The sequence below is a fragment of the Melanostigma gelatinosum genome (genome assembly GCF_949748355.1).
Source record: "Melanostigma gelatinosum genome assembly, chromosome: 12".
In the NCBI taxonomy this organism is placed as follows: domain Eukaryota; kingdom Metazoa; phylum Chordata; class Actinopteri; order Perciformes; family Zoarcidae; genus Melanostigma; species Melanostigma gelatinosum.
Window position 1 is genome coordinate 10,350,655 of NC_136645.1, and position 24,512 is coordinate 10,375,166.

The 24,512-nt window shown below is 40.8% G+C and overlaps 1 protein-coding gene across 1 annotated transcript in view; it reads right to left on the minus strand.

Moving 5' to 3' along the window:
- Nucleotides 1–24,512, minus strand: part of LOC306785946 (calcium-activated potassium channel subunit alpha-1a-like) — a gene marked incomplete at both ends in the record, with an annotated part of 118,757 nt that overhangs the window by 27,643 nt on the left and 66,602 nt on the right. The window contains 14 exons of the mRNA XM_079280535.1: nt 5,022–5,098; nt 5,189–5,275; nt 8,123–8,134; nt 9,541–9,609; nt 9,777–9,886; nt 10,410–10,565; nt 11,359–11,428; nt 11,509–11,591; nt 11,990–12,095; nt 12,259–12,369; nt 17,403–17,494; nt 19,086–19,256; nt 20,628–20,703; nt 20,932–21,007. Coding sequence (XP_079136661.1) covers nt 5,022–5,098; nt 5,189–5,275; nt 8,123–8,134; nt 9,541–9,609; nt 9,777–9,886; nt 10,410–10,565; nt 11,359–11,428; nt 11,509–11,591; nt 11,990–12,095; nt 12,259–12,369; nt 17,403–17,494; nt 19,086–19,256; nt 20,628–20,703; nt 20,932–21,007 — 1,296 coding nt within the window. The remainder of the gene's footprint in view (nt 1–5,021; nt 5,099–5,188; nt 5,276–8,122; nt 8,135–9,540; nt 9,610–9,776; nt 9,887–10,409; nt 10,566–11,358; nt 11,429–11,508; nt 11,592–11,989; nt 12,096–12,258; nt 12,370–17,402; nt 17,495–19,085; nt 19,257–20,627; nt 20,704–20,931; nt 21,008–24,512) is intronic.

The window sequence follows — 24,512 nt, forward strand, 5'->3', positions numbered from 1 at the left end:
TCTAACACCTACAGTACTGTACAGTACAGCAGCACCACAGAGCCACACCATCACTAACCCACCACACATAGTACAGTCATGAAAACAAACAAATAGTTTCAAATGAATGACGAATAACTGAAAAATACTGATCAAATGTAACTACAAATAACACAAAATTAAAAGATGAAGAGCTGAAATAAAATCAATCGAAAAAACAACATAGATAGATAGACAGATAGATAGATAGAATTTATAAATTAAAAAATGTATTCACAGCTATACAAACTATGGAGTCACAGTTAACGGATCACACCACATAGACGACATCACCGACACACACGTACAGTACCTCTGCATGGTACAATATACACGGAGCACACACCACAGACATCTAACAGCATGTGCTGGGGCGGTGGAACTTACAGGCACGTAAAGTGGTTGCGCAATCATGAACAGAGACAGAGGAAAGTGGGTAGGCCCTCTGAAGGGTGTCCATGTTATTATGTACACTGCCTGACATGCAAGAGCAGTCTTGCTCTGAACAGCCGCAATCAAAACAACATGCCAGTTTCATTCGTTTGTAGATGGACATCCTGGCTACAGTCATGTTTTGGGATGAGAGGAGAGGAAAAGCAGCAGGTTAATGGCAAAAGGAGAAATATTTATCCAGGGGAAGTCGGAAGTTAACTTCATCAGAAAGTACAAGCCTTAGCCACCTGCTCCCACAGACTTAAGCCCCAAATTTAATTAACATGTTCCAAGCGCCAAGAGTTATTTCAAATTCGAATGACTTCACCTGAAAAAGTTATTTTTTTTAAATTTCTTGTCGGAAGAGTCAAATTAGGACACATTACAATTCAACAATATTATGAAGAGAATAATCACACTCATTTCTATTGACTGAGTCTGGAGAGGTCAAGCTGTGAGCTAAGGCTGTAACAGGTCACAAGGCAAAACTATAACAGTGGGAAAGAGGGTTGGGGACAAAGGAAAGAGGGAGGGAGGCATTCAGGGAAGAGAGGCATGAGCAATGTCTTCAGCAGCAACCTCATACAATGCGTCATACATTTGTACATCCTCCATCCGTTTGGCTAAATGAGTGGATCACGTACCTGTATCCCATCATGCAGCTGTAGCGGCTCTGTCCGAGGCATCGCACTATTCTACTGGCTCGACGGGCCGAGACATGCTACTGTATACGTTTCACTGCTCCACTGCCCAAGAGAAGCTTCACTCTAATGTGCATGCAAGTCTCGATAAAGGACGTATATGTCGGTCATTATTCTGTGATTTCTTTGTCAATTTAAAGTGAGCATATGTAAAAAAAAATCAGGTCACAATGGCATTTGTTAATAACTAAATATATGTTGGCCTGCATCATCACTATTACTGTCTATTCACTATTACTGTATAGGATCAACCCCAATGCCATCATGATTGTATGCAAGAGTTTCATCGATGCTTGTATTTAATTATCGTCTCAAAGAAAATGCAATTTGGAAAATAGGTGCTCATGTTTAGGTAATATTGGATGTGAAAGTAGTATTACACAACTAAAAAACTCCTGAACTACTAGTCAGCCTGCAGCCCAACAACTGTAAGTAGACACTTTCTATCTTTGTGGTATGTATGTGTGTATGTGTGTATGTGTGTGTGTCTGTTGCTGTGTGTGTGAAGCTCTGAACCCCGAGGGAAGCAGGAGTGAAAGTCCCCAGAGTAGCACATCTAGATTGCTGTGACTCTGGGCAGAAACAGTCCCTGGTCCCCATTCTCTCATTGCCAAGATGCAAACAGACAGCAGACTAATACTGTCTGGCACCTTTGCAGAGACACTTTCAGCAGCTTTGACTCTTGAGTCACATCGGAAAATAAGATCCTGAATGAAGTAGTGCGTTTCAGCTTCTGGCCAGGGAAAGAATGGGAAGCGCAGATCATAACCCATGGGGATGAAGGCATCAGGGACTGTTGTATCCTGTGGCATGCACATGTGCCTTATGAGCATGTAATAAGCATGCAGAAAACAGTTCTGGTCTTAGCAACAAGAGAAGCTACGGAGATAACTGTTCACAGCGTAGAAACAGTTTGGGGGTATGGTAGACAAGGTGCAGCGATGCTATCACTTCATGCTGGAATTTCTTAACTTCAGAGTTTCTGCTTCGGCATTCAGAACACGGAGTACATGTTGTTGTTTTTTTTACAATGTCGATTATTGACACATGGAAAGGGAGTGATGGATAACACAAGACACATACAGACACACACACACCGACAATGTCTTTGGCTTCTGACTTCACAAATACCCCAGATTCTGGCCTTGAATGATAAGGTGTCCATTTCAGGGCATTCCTAATTGAAGATTCAACATGATGGCTGCCCTGATAAACTGTCTGCATGGGTTCAATCAGTCACCACCTCCCACAATCCACCAAGTCACAACATACTCAAACAGAAGCTATCAGGGCACTATGTTGAATACGAAGGATGTCCCAAAGAAAGCACCATTCTGCTATACCCCCCTAAGACTTCCTTATTCAGCAAAGAGTGCAAGGAAACTGACACTGTTACAGAAGCTCAAGAGTTCAACTCTTGAGCTCCTGTAACAGTGTCAGTGATAGTCAGCGATAGCAAACACAGTGCACAGTAGCTTATTGCAGTGGAGGCAAAAAAGAGTGCAGGAGACGAATGCTTTTGTCCTTGGAAAGGCAGCCATTCTGCACAAACACACAGCCTTCACTAAACACCAACTACACCATATCATATCAACAAAACATCAAGGACCACAGAGTGATGAAACAAACTCAGGCTGAGGAATTTAACAAACTGCAGATCCGCTTTTTGATTCAATTTATTGCCCCAATGCACAGAAACACACCAATTTCATCCTTGCATGTTTTGCTGAACAGGTTTCAGGGGATTTAAGTTTCCTCCACTGACATCATCATTTGAGTATTGTATTATTAGACATGACTCTGGCATGGCATCGCCATCTAGTGGCAATCTAACGCGCTGGCAACACTGTAGGGGGCCCTAACATCTGCATAGATTTGAAATGCACAAGACGTGTGTGTGGTGACATTTCAACTCTGAGAGGAACTGATGATCTCTGAAACATCGGCCAGAGCAGGACGAGGACCCAACGTTTAGAAAAGGGCTGAGATCACAGAGAAGTGGGGCAAGGGGGATACCAGATTGTTTTGATTGTGTTTTGGCAACCTAGCTCGTTCGGATTTGCAGAACTTCCCACAAGGACATTTTCTGCTCTTTGAAAGTACAGCCACACACAAAACCGCCTTTGACAGAAAGCAGATCAATTTAAACCTCAGTGGTTCTTGTTAATTTCCTTCCCCTCGTGTTAGCTCTTCTAAATCTATGATTACTGGATGGCATCCGTGATTTTTAGTGCGTTCCTTCTGTACTTTCTTGCAGCATGACACTAACGGGAGGTTAATCATCGATAATGGCACAAGACTTGCCGCAGATTGCCTTCCAAATGACATATACGAGTTTGGCTTGATGATCAAATAGTGAGGGAAAACTGCCGATCTCACCGGCCACATCCCATTAAGTCACACTTAATTGTCGTTTTCAGTCAGAGCATCAGCTGACTGAGGCCTGATGCTGGTGTGAGTTTTATTCCAGCTGTTTTGGTCTGGTCTAAACACAGTACAGTAGAAATGAGAGGCGAGGAGAAGGATGCAGAAGCTACATTGGTACATGCAACATAGATAGAGTATACTATTAGCGAGAAGAGGAAAAAAACAATTGCACTGCACTCTGGGTAATAGTACAGTCATTTTCTTTTTACTCACAATACATCACTACCAGTGAGTAGTAAAAATAAAGTGGTGTTTTCCCAATGGCAGCAGGGAAGGAAATACATCAAAAGTGTGTCACTGGTCATAAAGAAACATGGGAAAAACAACAGAAGAGAACACAACATGATAGAACAGAACATATTGTCAGACAGACATCCCTTGCAGTAATGGAACTGTCTTTCTAAATGCAACTCTCTCGTTGGGAACTAATAACTTGAAACATAACGCCATGTCGATCACTTCTAGGACGTGACAATATTAAGAAAGCAAACCGAAGTAAACTGTTTGTCTCAATAAAACCAGAGCGTGAAAAGCCTGATGATTCTATTGAGCTGGGGGAGTATAAGAGATTGTCTAAATAATTGAAATGACACAGACAAAAGAAGGAAATGGTGGGTATCTTTTTTGAAAACGAGGCTTTGTCTCCAACAGGCTGCTTACTGTAATTGTCTGTGACCTTTTGTAGAAATATGGGATATTCACCTGAATTATTTATCCAGTGGCTAACATGAAGTGACTGCCGTGCATAGGTCAGGTTATATTCATGTGCTGTTCCTGCATTAATGGTAATGTTATGTCTGCAGAAATAAAAAGGGAAACTATCCATTTGACAGGGGCGTATGGGTGTATCGTCTGAAATTGAACAATTAAGATCACGGTGGCTGAGTGCATCACTCTCAAATACTCTCATAGCATTTACATGTAAAATAAATATGATAACAGTGGGTCATATCCAATGTTACAGTAAAAAAATCTCATTGTCTTATGCATTGTCTCTCTTATTGTGGATGTTTTCCTTTTTTTGGTCTGTACAGGTGTCAACCAACACAATTTCAATTACAACTACTAAATGCCTCATGTCTAACACTGTATCACTACATTGTATGTTAAAGAAGAATACACACACTCAAACATAACACCTACATTTCTTCGAGGGAAAAAAGCTAATCAGATATCGACTGATGATCATACCATGATGGATGTTATGGAAGTTCAAATGGGAACCATGATAAACACTTTCCTAAGGGTATGATGGTGTAACAAAATACAGTTTTACCTTTAAAATCGCAGTGCCGTGGTACAGAGGAGCAATGACACAATGAGAGGTACAGTTTAATATAAAGCGGAAGTATGATGAGACACACAGACCCACCGGTAGGTTTTGGAGTGAGAGGAAGGGAAGGAGGGGTGTCGATGGGGCAAAATAAAGGCGCAGCTACTCACGTCGTTTGCAGCCACACTTCTTGATCCGCTTAGCGTCCGTGATGTCGTCATGACAAGCTTTGCAGTAGAAAAATGCTCTAAAAGTAAAAATGTTCAGCACATAAAATAATCAAACTGCCCATTCGACATAATTCGTGAGCAGCCGATCATCAGGATCGCCGTATTACCTCTTTACTTCCTTGGCATCACTGGCGATAAAAAATCCCAGTGTTCCTTCCTGCAACTTGACGTGGTTGCCCGGGTTGATGAGGATGCTGGGTTATCAGAGAAATAGACACATCGTGCTCATTAACTTCTGGACAACACTCAGTTCATGAACATCACATGCTAATCAAGAGGAATGGTACACAGACTTGTCGATGCCGTTAATCGGATGTGCACTGTGCTTATCTGGACTTTTTTTGATTTTGGGCAATTTGCTGATGTGATACTCTCATGGATGGACAGAATGTACAACAGTATGACCGCACATTCAATTTGAATTCTTTTCTTTGTAGCATGGTATTGGTTTGCCACAGGGTGAGAAGGGGGACAGAGAGGTACAAGTAAAGGCACACGGGCAGAAAGAATTAAAATTATGGCTATGGAGTGGTTTTAGTGTCAGCACTCAAATACAGTCATCTAGTCACAACAAATGTTACGATGGCCACTGAGACACGGCTGTAGTACAGAGAATGTACAGTGAGAGTTGTTATCTCGGTTAGTAATTGACAGTGGGATGCAAAGGAATGAACAGCTCGTTTTCCTGCCAATACAAAGCTGATTGTACTCTGGTGACTCTGCTGTAGTATTTAGGATTGCTTTAAAGTTCAGTCCAAAGGTGGATGAACTCATATCAAAATATGTAGTGACTGTGCTCACTTGAATTATAGGGTGAAAATAATATACAATGCATGTCCAGCAAGGTCAATAATGACTTCAAATTCAATATTACATGAATTATATGAATATCTAAAGACACAAATATGCTGGCATGCTGAAAAACAGCTGCACTAAAAATAAATATCAAGGGATATATGAGCAAACCATTTTGATTTTGTGTGGGACTGGCTGTATCATTCCCCATTAATTAGACTGACAACGAGTAGACACAGGACACACATACTGTACACTCATACACACACACACACACACACACACACACACACACTGGTCATTAATGGTCACCTGTGGGCAACAATCATCAATGATGTGAGTGTGAACGCAGAAATCAAAACACTGAACCCACAAACCTTTAAGGGTCACACTCCTTCAAAATACGACGAGCCCAGATGAAAGATGATGAACGATTGATCTTTATATTCAATTTACTCAGTTATAAACTAAAACTTTTGGCAATTTGTGACAATAATACTTTCATATGGCTCACAAAACTACCGTCAGTGTAACGCGTCTCTGACTATCTTGATTCAAATCTTTGGATTCTAAATAACTATTTTGTGACATTTTAGGAACTCATTTTGAAAAAGTATGTTATCTGTGCCGACTCAGAGCAGAAGTGAAGTATTACATTTAAGAAAACATCTTTCTTACTACATCTTCCCTCTGGGCTCTGGAAAAGGCTACATCGGAGAAAATAAACAAAAATATTAAGGGAGCAATTGAATCCATACACATGTCGGGCCGTGATCAAATTGCACCAGTCATGCAGATTAGATTTTTTTTTCCCACCACATTTTGTCTTTTCAATAAGAATAATAGAATCTAACATTCTCTCAGATTGAATGGCCCCCAGAGAAGTAAACAGGCGTTACACCTGGCATGCTCTTTAGTGAAAATAAATGAAAGAAATAGATCAAAGATCACAGTTCCACAAACATTGCTGCCCAAATCTGAGATTTTACAGGAGTATCTATCCAAGACATTTGACTTCGCCCAGGTGCAAACTGGTGAATTGAAGCTTAAAAAGCGTATCAAAACCTCATATTGTGAGCAACAAAGCAAGCATCAAACACCTTATGTGATCGTGTCATAGCATGCAGTTACAGTACCAAACAGCATGAGGACAATAATCAAACAGAAAGGCATAGCCACTGCGGTACAGGTATAAGGACAGGAACGTAGATGCAGACGGTTGCAGTAACTTCTGTGCAGTTGGATTGTTTCTCAAACACCAAACTGACAGGAAGTGACCTCACTTAAAAACATCTACTCGAGAGACGGACAAGCGTGACTGAACATTGTGGCTGAGACGCACAAAAAATGCACACACTCAAAACTCTCCCTCTCGAGGTAATCGCACATAAACCAGACACGCAGACATGCACAGATGGATGCACATTTAGCACCGACAACATGAGAGGGTGATGGAATGCCAAAGTGAAATGTGGAACACGTGTGAATCTTTCAGCCTGTGGTTATTTTATTTCAGTTTGGATCAACTTAATGCTATCCAAAATTCAACACTTCCACGCCTTTCCTAGTGTGTGGACTGATGAAAAGAAAAGATTGGTGAGGTGCTGCTGGTGTAATGAAACCATGAAGAAAAAGATATCATATGATATTATATCAACCACTGCAACAACAGCAATGGTGGTGATAAGTATTTTCAGATTAAATCCATAATATAGAACAGCAGATTATCAAGTGTTTATCGACACATCTGAGGTCGACATTATGTGTGTACAAACTCCGCAATGATTCTGAGTCAAAGACGCATTAAGTACTGATTTAAAAACACCATGAGTGGAATAACTAGCGTGGCAAAGCAAACATACAGTCGGGTAACAACTGGGCAACACTAAAAAAAGAACTGAAAGTGAGAGAAACAAAGTAAGCAACGGACTGGCAAAGGACAAAACTCAAAAGATCAAATAGGAGGTAGATATGGAGAGAGGGTGAGCGTTTGGCCTCGGTACACCGACAACAGCAAAGACAAAGAAACAGCACTTCTACAAACATGTCCAATTTATCTACCCTCGCGCTGCCTGCAAAGAAGTTAGTGCGTTAAGCACAAGGGACACCATAAAAAAAGAGTTCGAAAAAGAGGCCTGTGAGATAGTGTTTGGCAAAATATCCTTGGGGAAACTCCCAAAGTCAGAAGCTTTAAAGTGCTGGAGATTGGGTTGAACTTTGGAAGTAAGATAAGGTAGAGGGCATACCGCTTTCGGCTTCTGCAAACAACAAGAAAGAATCTCAAATCAAACAGTTGTCATGAACATAAAAGAAGAGGAGAATATGCGTCGAATGCTTCTCTTGTTATTCAGTAGGTACACCTTATATGGCAGCATGAGAAGCAACTCTGTACAAACACACAATTAAGTTATTTCATGCTTGTCCAAAGGTGAGGTCCTTGCACCTAAAAAAAATGAATGTTGACTAAAAACGAATTCAGTTTGATTTAAAAGGTGGTTATCTTTTGAGAAAGGTGTGATTAAACCAAATGGCAATGGAAATTGTGGCAGTACATCTTCTAGAAAAGGGCTGTAGGTATACGGAAAATTATGCCTTATTGTGGCATCATCAAAATCACTCGAAAAAACTATTTTCAATAAGTTAACTAGCTTAAAGGAATTAAGACCACTGACAGAAACTGGGATACATTCCAGTGTGGGATCAAATATGTACACAACTACAAAATTTAGTTTTAACTTTCAATGTCAAAATTACCATAATTTAACATGCAACTCTTCCAGTACACAAACAAAAAACATTTGCCACAAGAGCGGAAGAGTGAGTGAGATTTGGCAATTGAAATTACTGAAAAATAGTACGTCATGTTTCATGTTGTTATTGGCGATAAGACGGACACTGATGTAGAGTTACTTGTTATCATACGGACCGAACAGGGACACAAAAGAATCAAGTGAAGGAAAAACATGACATGGAATTTGAATGCGCAGCAAATTGGTTAATCAGGTGTGAATGTGTCTTTTAATTCACGGCACAATATAATCAACAGAGGACAAAACAATGTTGCAGTGCCGTTACCTACAGTAATAAACCAAGTTGAAATTTCAACCGGATCTTTATCCTTTATCCTGCATACCTGCAAAGTTTGGTAAAAGTATCAGACTTATGTAGTTACCACCACCGACAACATACAGTCAGTATCACCAGTCCCATTTATTGTCATCAGAATTCACTTGAATTTTGGGGAACGTCAGGCCATGAGGGCAAGGAATGAGTGAGTTTGTTGGTGCAGATCCATGTTTTTTTGGAACATTTCTGCTCATTTCTCATGGACCACCACACTGTATGAAAAGTTTTGGCACACTAAAATGAAAAACAGAAATTCAAGATGACTGTGCAGCCTTGGCAGAGGTTTGTGCTCTCTGCGTGCTTTCTAGTCGTGTTGTGTGTAATGATGCTCGTATTGTTATTCAAATGTCATCCGCCAACTTATTGTCCATCAAATGTGATATGATCATCAACTGTTATTAAAGCTACAAAGAGGATTTAGCGGGGGGAAGGAAATAATATCTTTTATGAAAAGATCTGCTTGAAGCGAGTCACACAGCAGTTCACTTTGAACACAGTTGTAGCCGACGTCAGTGGAAGAAAGACGCAATAAACAAACCTGCTCTCCATCTGCTCGGACTTGTATTCGATGGCAATAAGCAGCAGCTTCAGCTTCACGTAGCACAGCCTGTAAAACATGTGCACTTATTAGAGGACAGCAGTGGATGAGCAAATGACTGATGTGTTCAAACGCCTTTGAAATTCACATCTTGTGTTGCTTTCTTCACTTCAGAATTGTTGGCTATACCTACCACTGACAGTGGGCTTTCTGAGCGAGGAAAGAGCGATACTTACTCGCAGACAGTGGGGAAGGTGAGGCCAACAAAGGCACTGGACAAATACTCTGTGTACATCTCATTAGCCACCCCTTCTAGGTAATACTTCTGCCATGTATCCTCCTCAATCTGACAAAAAAAACAAGCACGGAAATGTCACATGTGAGGATAAGACAAAAAAAAGAAACACTGTTTTCCTTCAAATAGCGGCCCAATGTGGTCTGCAGATGTTCCACCGCAAAACATCAGCCTGGTCATTATAAGGTGATCCATCATCTTTATGACAAGACAACAGTTCTTTGAAAAAGAGAAGCACCTCTTCAATTTTGAGCCACGGACACACTGAACAGATTCCATATGAAATCTCACAGTAAAATATGATGTGCCAGGCCGACTGAAATCATTTTTAATGAAAGTCTTTCTCTGGACAAAGATGTCTAAACTTTCCGGGGAATGTATTGTGTTTGATAGATCGAGTCCATCTGTCGGCAGAGAACCTACTGTATCCACTTATATTAACCTCACCTTCAATCACTGAATAAACCATCTAATTTACAAAAATGCAATGTGAGAATTCATTCATCGCCATTACTGCAGTCCGTTCAGAAGGAGCGACTGAGACAAGGCAAGTTGATCTTGTCCTCTGTGTTACCTCAATGAAGGACCTCATAGAGAAGAGGTTGGCTAGCATGGTGGACAGGCCCTGAGCCAGACAGCTCTGGGCAATGAAGCCTGCCTTCAGCTCCGCCAGACAGATAGCATCGTCACCCTCCCTCCAGTTCCAGCTTGGAATGTTCAGCAGATGGGCCTTCATCACATGACAGACAAAGGAGGTCACAAGACACAGAAATCTAAGCAAATGGTTCATATTTCTTAAAAGGGGGAACGTCATGCTCCTTTTCAGGCCCATACTTGTACTTTGGGCTGGGTTTCATGTCCACATGCTTTAATCTTCAAAAAAACTGTCTGTCTGTCTGAATAAACCTGTAACTACCCTCCGTCTGTAATGCTCCGGCTTAGCGCCCGACTCTCTTTTAGATTTATTTTCCCCAAAATGTTAAAATGCAAAAACACTATATTTGTTGGGTGTCATTTTCAAAAATGCGAGCTGACAAAAATGATTCTTTCCTTAGAAAAAATAAAATAAAATAAAAAATAAATAAAAAAATAAATAAAAATAAAAAAATATATATATATATATATAAATATATATATATATAAATATATATATATATATTTTTTTTAACAATAAGTCTTTAAATACCTGTTAACTTCAATGCTTAGCAACACAATAATGTATGTCACTTTCATGATAGTCATTATGAATTGGAGCAATGAAAAAGGTCGATATTTGCATGAATTGTCATGTTATATGTTACCAGTCCTTCTGGAGTCAAGGGAGCGAGTGGTCAATGGAGCGCGTGGTCATTTGTTTAAAACATGTTGCTATGAAAAACCAAATGATGAAAGAAACTACTGAAATGCAGCACACAGCAGACGCTGTTGCGGGTTATCCCCCCGATACACATGTTTGGTCTTGCGAGACAAATAAAGAGCATCAAGATCTTCATCTTGATGCTCTTTGCACCAAGACGTCTTACCTTATTGTGGTACTGTAGCATTTGTGTGATTATTCTGATCTTGGGATGGTAGTTCTTGATCGAAATAACCCTTGAAGCAGAAAAGCCGGCACAATGTAACACACAACAAATTCATTTTCCACTGATTTCAAAGTCCAGACGATACAATACCTCATGATGTTGGAGGCGTCTTCAGCATCAGGATCTGCACAGTATTTGTTGGCTAGGATTAGGCAGGCATCTGCTGCTTCGATCTGTGTGTGGGAACCAAAGAAACAGGTATGTCAACATGAGAGTCAATTCATATTTACAGGCATCGAGCGTTAAACTAATTGTGTCTCTCTCACATTATGATAACAAAAAATAGTGGGTTTTACTTGGACCCGTTTCAATTAGTCACACTTCATGTCAAAGTGGTTCAGACTTTTTCTTCCTCTCTGTTCTGTCTGTATTCATTTTAAAGAAACAAATAATAAAATATCCTGCTCGGTTTCGCTCTGCGCTCTACACCCACTAAAAATAAAATAAAATAACTGATGTTTTCAATGGAATTTGCTTTTAATCTGTCCAATTTATTCTACATATTAATTCAACAAGCGTTGTCAATAATGTCACGTGATTTTATCTCTCATGAAGACGTCACTGACAGTACCTTCACTCTGGCGAGGTCGTGAGGGTTGAGAACAGATCCCTGGTAGAACTCTACTTGGGTAAAATGGCGTTTGAATAAGGCTTCCAGCTCAAGATTAGGGGAAATACTAACACAGAGAAAAGAGGAGAGCGGTTAGCGTACCTCATATATATATATATATAGATATATATATATATATATATATATCTATATATAGATATATACAACACACAGGCTGCCTGTGTATTACATTGTGTTCTGCTACACGTGGTGAGGAAAAAATAACTTACTTATGGAGAAAAACTATTTCAACATTGACATCATCCCTGTCCTTGTGTAGGAAGTCTTTGAGAAAGTTGGAGACACTTTCGAGGGTAATATGACCACAGACCACAATATGCCTGGAAGGGGGGAAGAAATCATCTTGAGTGGGCAACATAAATCACTGCAGACACTGGCTTGTCTCCCACAGATAATCAGTCAAACCAAAGCACTCTCGCATCTCAAACATAGACTAAAAAAAGTGATATACATGTCAAACAAATGCCATTTCAAAGCAAACAAGTAACTTAAAAGTGAACATTTTCCCCCCATGTAATGAAAGTGGTTTAATTCTGCACAAGTCCAATCAAACACTCAACTCTGAACCAACTCTGAACCAAATCTGAGATATAATCACAGTCCACAGTGGTTGGATTGTCTTCCGTTCTCAATATAAAAACTGTCCCTCCGGCCAAACCGCCCCTTTGTGAGCTGAATGCATGTCGACAAAGACATCTACATCAATATGCTTGTGCTTCTTTTTTACAGAGCATTACTAAAAACTTTCAAAGTGATTTGGAGGCTTGTGGTAGATGCAAATTCTAAACAGGACTTCGGAGTATTTTGACGGGTCCGCTGGCAAAAAAAATGTAGCGCATTACAGCAAGGGGTATCCGTCAGACTGCACGGGGCTGATTACAGAAGTGAGGAAGTACAAAGTTAGATTGGAACGATTTTGGAGTTGAGGTTGTGACCCTGTTTGTCCTCTGACTGCACCGTAAGCCAGAGTGACCAAGTTCAAAGATCAGCTTCACATTTATATCATGAGATGAGAGTCATTTGGCCAGTTTGGATGGTCGCTGTCTGACAAGGGCCTACATTTAAACTTCAAATTCTTAACTGTCTCAACAATCAAACTTCAGCTTTAATTCAATTTGTACATGAAAATTTTCTTTTTGCCATTTTTATTTTCTTTAAAGTTCATCTTCAGGTTATCTTGCTCCTTAAATGTTATTGTTGCTATTTTTTCAAATAATTTAACTAAGTACTGAACGTTGTTGTTATTAAAAATGGTTGGAACTCAACCATGATGTAGTTATATTTAATCAATTTAATCACGCGAAACTGGCTGTATTTAAGACATTTTATATGCTTCATTTGCACTGTGGTAAACTGAGCTACCCTTCTGGAGTTAAAGTTAAATGTCACCAGGTCTTATTGCCAAAGCCCTAAATGAGAAATCCAAACATGCTGAGTAGAATTCAGCCCTTATACCGACATGAATTAGTGTGGACACTCGGCAGACACCGTAATTACCCGATGGAGACCTGTAAGGCAATCTGTGTAATGACAATGGCCTTATCCACTACTTAGCAGGATGTGCCAGCAGACAAATGAACCACTTTAGTTTTGAGTGCCTGGATTCTGGACAGCTTTGCATTGAACACTATGAGTATTGGGTTACTCTTTCCTAAAATAAAAATAAAAATCACTGCGGTCATATTCTTATGATCAAACTAGATTTGTCTGAATGCATTATCATACTCTTGTACACGAGAAGCAGGCTCTGGCTAACGCAATAACCTTCAAAAGTTGATGCCTAAAATTATAGAATATTACTGACATCTGACTACGTTTGGCAGGTTTAAAGGAAACGGATATTTATTGATGTTAGATGAGAACCATAGTCCAGATCACTTAATGTCCTCATACTCTGTACCAGACGGACCGAGTAGGACTGAACTGAAGTGGACTTGGCAAAGTAATGTGACAGACATATTGAAAGAGTGGCAGTCTGTGGATGTTGCAGGACATAATGGTCTTCGCAGATGTCGCCTCTGTCCTTTAAGAGGATCTAATGAGCAGCCGCGATGGCACGGCTGGCCAGAGTTGAGCAAAGGGGCCGTGTGGTCTTACAAGCTGACGAGCTGAGATGTCTGTGGGCAGCCGGCAGTGTTTGGCACAAGATGTCTCTCATTTCAAGAGCTGAAAAACATTCGTCACGTTTTTCTATTCCCAGTATCCCAGATGCCCTTCAACAAGGGTAGAGGGAATATACGGATTTATATGGCGTATTGTTTAGTTTGTGTGGGTACCGCATTAGGTTATTAATCTCTCCCTCACACACACACACACACACACACACACACACACACACACACACACACACACACACACACACACACACACTCGATGTAGTAGGTGATTTATCAGCAAAGTAAAACTTTCTTCCTCATGTATCAAGCTTTTTTCCTTCCCCCCCATAAGTCCATTTAAGACAGAATAATTGTTGAAATATTATGCTTCACTTGACAGACGTAATTAAAGTGGCATCAAATTGACGACTGAGGTCTTTGGCTCGTTGAACAGGATATAAGAAACGGATAGCTTGAATAATTCAACCATTTGTAATTGCTTCATGAACAAAATACCTTCCCTCTGGTTAACCAGATTGAACTGTACAGTTTAAGCTGTGGACATTTTTACAAGAAAACCAAACACAACCCAGAAACCAGAAACTAAACAAAAGAGGGCACACAATCACATTAAATACAAAGGGGTATTACAGAGCGTGCACACACACACAACATGCAGTCCAGGGAACATCCCAGGATGTCACTGGGGAACAGACAAAGAGCTCAAACATCAGCAACAGAGGCCACTCACTTGGTACTGCTCTAATCCTTAGGTAAAGAAACTGTACTGCAAGAATCATCGTCAAAATGTTGCAATTTATACAACTTGGCTCTCATTTTATTTTTGTATTAAATATAAAGGCATCTCCTGTAATCAATTTCAAGACGAATGCAGGTATACACTGTATAATGCGCTTTGTAATTACAGTGCAATAGCATGCGGATTCTTTGGAAATGTATGTTTGACCATTGAGCCGCTCGCCCTTACAGTGGACTTTCAAAAGGTGTACGTCAAACTTCAGCCAGCGTTAAAGCCAGTTTCCACGTCAACCCCTCTGTTGAAGTTGGGGCAAATGGAAACCATGGAGCCATAATGGAAACCATGGAGCCATAATGGAAACCATGGAGCCATAATGGAAACCACAGAGCCCCGACTGCACTGGGCGCCAACAGAATGCAACACTTGTCATTATTATATCAGCACACGCAGGCTGAGTGCTGTCACTGCGCTCGCGGGTGTACGCTACACTGCACAGAGTACGATGAGCAACACCAGCATGAAACAGAAATGTCGTACAGATCCAACGCGAGTCCCTCTCACTTCCAAATAACCTCCGAGGCCTGTTTCAAATGACAGCGGCCAGGCAGCAAGATGAAATGAGGGATACATTTTAAATAGTTCACAATGTATCATGATCTCATTGTTTGTGAGCTTTGTAATCAGTCGGATACTTGTAATCTCCTAATCTCATTTCCATGATCGACTTTTTTTTTGTGCTGACAGCTGCTAAATAACTGAACCCCGACGGCAAACCGAAACCCACATGACAGAGCGGTTTTATCTATGTGTCAGGTCCTATACATGTAAACACCAAACAAACACAAATCTAAATGATCATGCAAAGAGCCTGGTGCCACTCTGAGCCTGTGTGTCTGGTGGGTATCTTCTGATTGTTACCATATGTTTTGCACTGTATGTGAAAGGGTATGGGGGGTGCGGAAAGAGAAAATAAAGTGTGTGGGAGAAACTATCCTCGGCTTTGACGCGGGCTTCTCTCAACACACATCTGTGAGTCTGGGCTGAGGTCACTGGCCAAACATAACATTTCATCAATCTTATCTCAATGACAGGCAAACATTATCGAAGAAAAGCTTTTTTCCAATGCCTCGATCGACTGCTGACTCACTAGAATCGGAGAAGAGAAACGGAGTGACAAAGAGAATTGACTGCATAGTAGTTGTTGAGTGCCAAAGCAGAGAATGAGAAGAACAGAGAAGAAGGAAAAAGAGGTCGACCCTCCCTGTTCTGGACACACCACATCTGGATTCAAATATACCTGTGTGCTGAATATCATCACGGTTTGAGCCACGAGGGGAGGAGAACAGCACTGGAGAGTATTTACTGTGGTGAAATGACCACGCATACTTCACAGTGCACTGGATCCTCTGCTGTGAGAGGCCATTTACACACATACATAAATAACAACACAAACAGGAGAACCAGGCGAGCATCAAGAACCAAGCAGGCAAAGCAAGCCAAAAAGCAATTGAGAGGCTCCACTGGGAGCGATGCATCCAGCATTCAGGGTGTGGGAGCTGACTGAAGATCAGGGCCAGAGTCATGTCAAGCGTTGATGATGCAATGGGCTAGCGTTGACATACGACAGGAAGATTACTTTTTCATGGAGTTCGAGGTCAATGAAAAAGCCTCATGACTGCAGGTCATAGAGAACATGCCAAAAATGATGCAGTTAAAGCAAAGTAATTCCATAAAACATGCAAAAAAAAAAAAAAAAAAAAAAGACCACCAATAATAATGCACTTGCAGATGGTTAAATCTTTCTATTTTCTTGTGGAAAAAAGATCCATTGGAAGTGGATAGTAGGGGTTTCATGACTATTTTCTTTCATTTTGAAATAAGTACTAATTAAGACTGTATTAATGAGGGACTAAATAAGAAATGGGACAACACAAAGTACACAGATATATTGCATTGAAGCACCACAGGTTAGTACGCTAAGTCTAAAATGTAGTAGTCATGAAAGCTCTATTTTCCGAATTGAATTAAAGCGCAACACAGGATGTTTCAAGGAGAGAGAAAGAAAATGAACGGCAACACAAATGACGTTGAGTGAAGGACAGATAGAGGCAGACAGAGAAGAGGACGAGGACAGAGAGAGAGAGACAGAGATGTGTGTCCTAATGGCCAAGGTCTCCAGTCACGCAGTGCGACTTGATGTTATAAAGTAACTTTACTGTTCTAAAAAAAGTCAAGTTAACTAACCCCCAGTAACTATAAACTCCATGGGGATGCACTTGAGTCACACAACCACACCTTGTCTGGATTCAAACTTACTTTCTGCCTCGTGTCGAGTTATAACTCCCTCCGTATTTCTTCCGATTAAGGATGAGAGCAGCAATTTCTGGCACGTAGCGAGCAAACATGGCCTACATGCATGGAACAGAAAAAAGAAAAAGGCATGCAGAGAGGGTTCCACCGCACACAGAAAGACAGCAGAACCATCTGGAATACTTACTTTCTCCCATTAACCGCACTATAGGTACCACCATATTTCTTTCGGTTTCCTATTAACTCTATGATTTCAGGGACGTAGCTGGCAAACATGGCCTAAGGAGAAGATAGAAGACAGAAGAAGAGACTAAAAAAGAGACTACTATGCCGCAGCAGGGTGGTGGGGAAACTGGTGCAAGAATCCAGATTTCTGAGGGGGTAAATATTCCTTTGCTATCGAAATCAAGTTATAAACTCTCTCACTGTCTGAAGAGACTTGATAAACTTCGAAAATTGGAGCAAGATCTTCATATACCCAAAAATCTTGTTTTTTGTTGTAAAAAAAAAGAAAAAAAGAAAATAGCCCCCGTTTCTTAAAGGTAAAAGTTTAGGAACAGGTTTGTTCGGATGGAAAGAATTTTGTCACAGCTGATGAGTCTGAGACAGCACCCAACACCTTTCTGAATAGCAGACTTTTGGAAGGAGAATAAAAACCTATGTGCCATGTTTTGTCCAACAAACACAGATGATTTGGCAGGTTGATTTGAATAGGCCTGCCTGATGGTCCACAGCTGCAAAACACATTAAGACTCATTTGTTGGGCTGGAAAATGAGCTGGATACATTTTGCAAAGTTGCACAGCCTGTTATCCTTGTGCAGGGTCGTGTTTAGTAAGTTTACCAACGAACAATCACTGACACTCCTCATCGAGGCCAACATCTGCATTAAGAAACAGAGAGGTGCCCTTGTAAATACATACTTTAACTCGTACTTGGAAAGTGCACCTATCGCCCATCAGCAGGAATAACGTGAAATGATGGGAGTTGAATATGATCCCTGGCTTTAAAATATCTCAAGCCTGAAGTCATTATTTAGCCACTGCTGGTGATAGGAAGCAGGCTGGGGTACTATAGCCTAAAGACTTCCAGAGCTCTCAGCGCTGAGCAAAAACACATAACCTATCACCATGGCCACGACAAGGTACACATCCACACAGCTGCAGGTCATCAGTGCACAGTGATGGCTGGCCAAATAAATACACAACACAGTGACTGTGATTTGGCTAAATCCTCCACTTCGTTGTTGGAGAAGTTGGAGGAGGCAGGGTCTTCAGGATGTGTGTGAACACCCATGCGTGCCTGTGCTTAAGGTAATGTGCAAGGGGCGACCAATCGGGACGCTCGATCGGAGGAAGGTGAGCGGGACGGATTGGGAGGGTGCTGTTGCTATGGGAACAGTCAGGCTGGCCTAAGCCTCATCTCCCTGCCCCTGTGTTTGTTGGAATTGTGGGAAGAGACACGGGAGGAGGGGGTTTGTCCTGAAACCGCAACTGCTTTTAAGAGAACAGTAACAACATTATCAGACAGGAACTTGCACTCTTATCAGACGAATACAGGAGTGACACGTGAAGGGGAGGGGGACGAGGGAGCACGCAGTACTGTAACTACATGTAGACGGGATACAGCAGGCTAAACAGGAGGCTACAACTTCACTATCACATAAATAACATCTACCGGGACAGGCGACATAGTTCCAACATTTCAAAAACAGCACTATGCTTGAATATCATACAACAAACTAAATCATTTCAATTCATTGTTCATTAATGTATCATGTTCAACCGTTTTAAATACAGTCTATTGATGGGGACAGGCAGGATTTAGGAGGGGGTAAGGGGAGCGAGGGAGAAAGAAAAGCCTGATTTTACCAAACCACCGAGGATGAAGAAGACCATAAACAGGCGCCCCAAGGTGGTTTTTGCATAGACGTCCCCGTAGCCCACTGTAGACATTGTCACCATCAGCAAGTAGACACATTCCCAATAGGAAAGTGACTGGGAATTCTGGAAGTTTTCCCAAGGATCCCCTGAGTTTTCCACCTAAAATGGAGTTGGGAGCGGGAGTGAAGGACAATTAGAGATGACTCTCACCACAAGTCTGTAAACATTTTATGAAAGAGGTTCAGACAAAGCTTGCAGAGGGAAACTATTTGATCAAGTTTGATTAAATCCAGCTACAGATGCTCGTGCATTCATCTTTGTTGAGTCATCCAGTATATCCTTTATTGAGCTAAGACTACCATCTAGTGGTAAAACAGTTTGATGCTCAACTGAGTTGTCGGGCAAAGCTACAAATACACAATGAATACTATACAGGAATTTCAAAAAAATGTCACTCTACACACAAGAATTTGTAGTTTTTTTACAATAATTTTTTCTTGAACACTTTGACAGTAGATTATGACAGGAGAAATGGGGAGCGAGGAGGCATACAAATAAAGTCTCCAGCCACACACACACTCGAACACTCTTCCTTGACTGTTAGGTCACCAGGGCACCCAACCTGTGTTTTATATGAATAATATTATCTCTTGCCTGTAGAATATATCTCTGTTAGAAAAGTTATATGTTCATTCAAATTGTAAATCACAAAAATATTTATCTTTTTGAAAATACAGTTTATTATCAATAAATACAATTTATTGTGCACATGAATTGGTGGTTGTTTGCCTTCTGACCATTGATCATAATTGAACCTTTTATTTTCTACGACATGCTTGCATCGATCTGCAACAGCGCAAATACTAACTTTATTACAGCAGAATAAAAACCTTCTCTTCATCAATGTCATTGTAGAATTCAGTGTCTCCTCTATGACTCATTTAGTCATTGTGAACAGTCTTTTTACTTTAAAGACCACTGCTCCACAATGGAACAAAAAAAAGTAGTGCCCATGGCACACAAAGTACTGTTGGGCGGGGAGGCTCTAAAGCTGTCTGTGAGGAGGCAAAATGAATATGTGACTATTGTGATTAGTAAGTGTCCGAAATCTAAATGATTTACTTTTGAGTGTCTATTATAGAGAGAGTAGTAAATGGGTGAATTTGGACACAGCCAATGCTTCCAATGAAATCCAAAAAGTGAGGGAAAAAAAACAAAGCACTGTATCGGATCAGTACTAGGTATTGGCAGTTGCATGTAAAGTTACAGTAACAGTAAAGTTACTGGAGAAAACAAGTTGGATCAGTGCATCCCGACTTGATAAGAGTGTGAAACAATGCCATTACAATATCATCTCTTGCAGTTCGTTCTAAAGTTGGCTAATTGTTTACAATATTAATAATTTGACAATTAGACAATTCGATTTTGAAGTGTGACGTGTCACAGTTGTATTGTCCCGGTTCCTCGTGAGCATCCTCACTGGCTCATTGATCACTAGACCTTACTGGTCCCTCACGTCTGTCCACTTACCAAATGTATGAATCCAGCTGCTGTGAGCCATGTGCTTATGAAGATGGAACACAGGTTCACTAGCTTGATGGAGTTGCTGGGATGAAGAAGAAGAGAAACCATAAAACTCTCAAAGATGTTAAAAAGCATACAATTATGATACCTCATAAAATATGCATGTAGTTGAATACAAATGTAAGCAATTACTACCGCATACTGTATGTGACAATGACATGCAAACCAACCTCACACAGCTACTGCAGCGAAGATATTATTCTATGTGGTTATGATTCTTGTCAATGAACGAGAAAAGCTTTATTCTTACCTTGTTTTCAGGATATTCAAAAACTGTAGAATTTCCGAAAACTGTATCAATCTTAGTGCTCTCAGAAATCTTAAGCCTGTGAGACAGAGACACAGAAAGAGAGAAATTTGCATAAATGTGCATCAAGAACAGCTGATGGCAACATTACATTCACATTCAAATATACTCATATAAGTTGGATGTTTTCTAAAATATCTTTACAGTAGCACCAGAGAGACAGAACAGTGGCAGATATGAAGGAAGACAGCTGGACACAGACAACATGTAAGAGCAATCCGATAGGATGGTCCAATTGTTTTCCTACAGCACTTTTGGTACAGCAGTGCCATGGGATGCAAAATGTCTGTGACACACCAGGATATGAAACGGAAGAAGTCGACACTTTATTCGAGATGATGCTTTCGAATTATTTACGCATTCATACAAGTTAGGAGGAACATCATGTGGCCTACTTTACATGAGCCTCAGTCTGCATCCAAGAGCATCTCACTTAGGGATTAGAGAACAATGCGACACCTGCCTCATTCTTTTTACATAACACGGCTGATCCAATGGAACGCGTGTATTCGCGTCTGTGCCTAGTGCGTGTCAGTTTGTGTCCCATTGAGACGATCTTTACAGTAAGTTTAGGAATTGCAAATGTAGGACAGTGGCCATATGCTCGTCAGCAAACATGTTTTAAAGACCAGCTAACTCTAATAGAGTAACACGTTCAAGATCTGCATAAATAAGATACTAAACTCAGTGTGTGCACCACTTCCACCAATGCCCTTACCCCAGATGGAGAGGATGCGCAAACAGGACCACACTAAATTATACAGTCCTGTCTGCCTTTCCTTTTGCTCCTGTCCATGATGGCCCTGCCTCACCCTGTACCCATTCTGAATAAGTTCGCCACAGGACTTCTCTCGGACGGGCTCCAAATTAGCATCACTGTGTGTACGTCGATATACGAGAAGCTGAGGAGGAATCATTATTTTAGAATCTGGTCCAAGGAATTTTCCTTTTTCTTCTTGCCAAGAAAGGAATTCAAAATTGCTGATCCAAAAAATATTTAGGGCCTAGTATTTCAAAAGCACCTCCAGAAAATGACAAGAGATAATTCCTCAGACTTCACTATTCTGTAACAAGCTAATCTTCCTCAGTGCAGCACCACAAAAGTTAAAAGTTCCTTGTAAAGAAGACAGCTATAGATACTTTGAAATCGATGGTCGCTGCTGCAGGCAGAAGAGCTAAATAGACAGCTCGAAATCTATTGTTTGTTTAATCATACCAGCCTTGCCAGGGATTGTGTCTCAGTAAGCAAAATGTCAGCGCTAATATATATGTTTTTTTCATTCCTGTTAGTGTTAATCCTCACCACCCAAACAGATTTACCTGTCCATGCCCCTTTTAGTACTTTACTTTTAACCCTTTTTAAAGCTTTGTCTCCATCAACACACAGCTGTGTTGAACCTATTTTCAAAAAAACAGTCTGAACCCTGCCAGGGATTAGCAGAGATGAAGCTGAAATGAAAACGCTGCAGAACAAAGACAGTAATCCTGACAATTTGACGATAGTTATTGGACGATCCAGGGCTGAGGTCATTTCCACGTCAGTAAAATCTGATTTTGTCTGACATGAAAAAACTTTTCGGGAATAGGGATCCATTCTTTAATGAAAACCTTTGAAAAGGTCATTTAAACATGACTTCCAAATATTTTAGAGAAGTAATGCCTCTCAGTATACACCCACTTCATAAAAGCACATACACAAAATCTTTATACAACTAATTCTGTTACTGTTTTGTGTAAAATCAAGTGCAATGCCATGAATGGCTTTGAGGACAAAAGTGTGCGCCATTGTCCGAATTTGTAAAAATGTTTGCGTCTTGTCCCTCATTGGCTACAGGCTTTTTACACCGGCTTGTCTTTAAACAAAACGTCGGACAACACGTTGTGCTCTTTTGTTCATTTAAAGCATACATCGTCCTTAATTAAGATTAAACATGTCTGCCAAAATACTGTCAGTAAAATGACTCAGCTACGACATGTACAGTAAGTCTATTGAGTTGTCGAGTTACAATCAATGGTGGAAAGTCACAAAATACATTTCATCAAGTAGTTGACTTAAATGCAATTTTGAGGTACTTGTACGTGTGTGTGTGTGTGTGTGTGTGTGTGTGTGTGTGTGTGTGTGTGTGTGTGTGTGTGTGTGTGTGTGTGTGTGTGTGTGTGTTCTGTATTCAACACCACAATATCTGTTCTGGAGACTTTCCTCCTAACTGGGGAACAGAATCTGGTCCCCCAACATAAGCATTTACTTGTATTTAGTCAATAAAATGTCCTCACAAGCATAGTAATACATGTTTGAGTGTGTTTATATGTGTGCATGTGTGGAAAAACTGTCGGTGAAATTCTGCTCCCCTAAACACGTGTTCATGCATGACAAAATCTCCTTCCCACACATCTCAAAGACTCTTGCAAACACACACACACGGTTCAGCTATAGCCAGATGCTCATTCAAAAAGAGTTTTCTGGTCTGTGCCCACTCTTACTTCATTGAGGATTTGCGAGCCGAAGTCACGTGTTCTAGCAGAGCAGCCTACTGGGACCTTTTATCAATCACCAGTCTTGGATTTTACATCTGGGATGATACTGACAGTCAACAAAGCCATGGATTAGATTATATGATGCTGTGCAGCACTAACACACACACACACACTGCTAGTGCAGCACTGGTTCTTATGTCATGCTGGATAGACAGCACGTGCATATTAAATTCAACACCAGCAACACATTTTTTCAAAACTTACAACTCAACTCATGACAAGTGAGGAGCCTGGCTGCAGCAAAGAGACTTAAACTTCCCAAAAATTAGCTTCACTCTCTTGACTGTACATGGTGGCTTCCTGCCAGCGACTGTGGGCCATATAAGGCAGATGCACTTCAGTAAGCCTTTTTCAGCAGGAAAACACAAGGGACCATGAAACAGTATACTAAAGCACCACTAGGGGGCAGTAGCAGGTTAGAATTAGAGCCATGCCTAAAGGCTACGACAGTATTCTACATTCTTAAAGGAGATTAATTCCCCTTTCCAATGAAGAACTCTGCATGCCCTCTTACATTAGCCACACATCGTCCTCCTCTTAATCAATGTCCAATTTGCAGAGGCAGGGAGAACATATCTTGAAATGCATAGATATACTTCCTCTGGTGCAGAGTGGGCGGACACTCTACCACACAGCACAGGGCAGAACCCCTATTAGTGGTCTTTTTATTATACACCTCCACTGGACGTCCAACAGTCTTCTCATGCAGGACCACAGCTGACAGAGTGAAGCAAAAGGTACTGTAATTAAGATGTATTACGCTGGCTGTGGTGTGTAGTCCCCAGCAGCGAATGGAAAGAAAAGATGAACTAATCCACTGGGAATGAGGAGCACAGTACAAAGCCTGCTGAAGAACGGTATGTACACACTTAACTAAATTAAAGTAACACCAACTGTGGGTTAGTCCATTGATTATTAGAAAAGCCATCATGGCCCTGTCAAAGAAATAGGACACAACAACTCACACTGCAGCTGTATTGTATATGAAA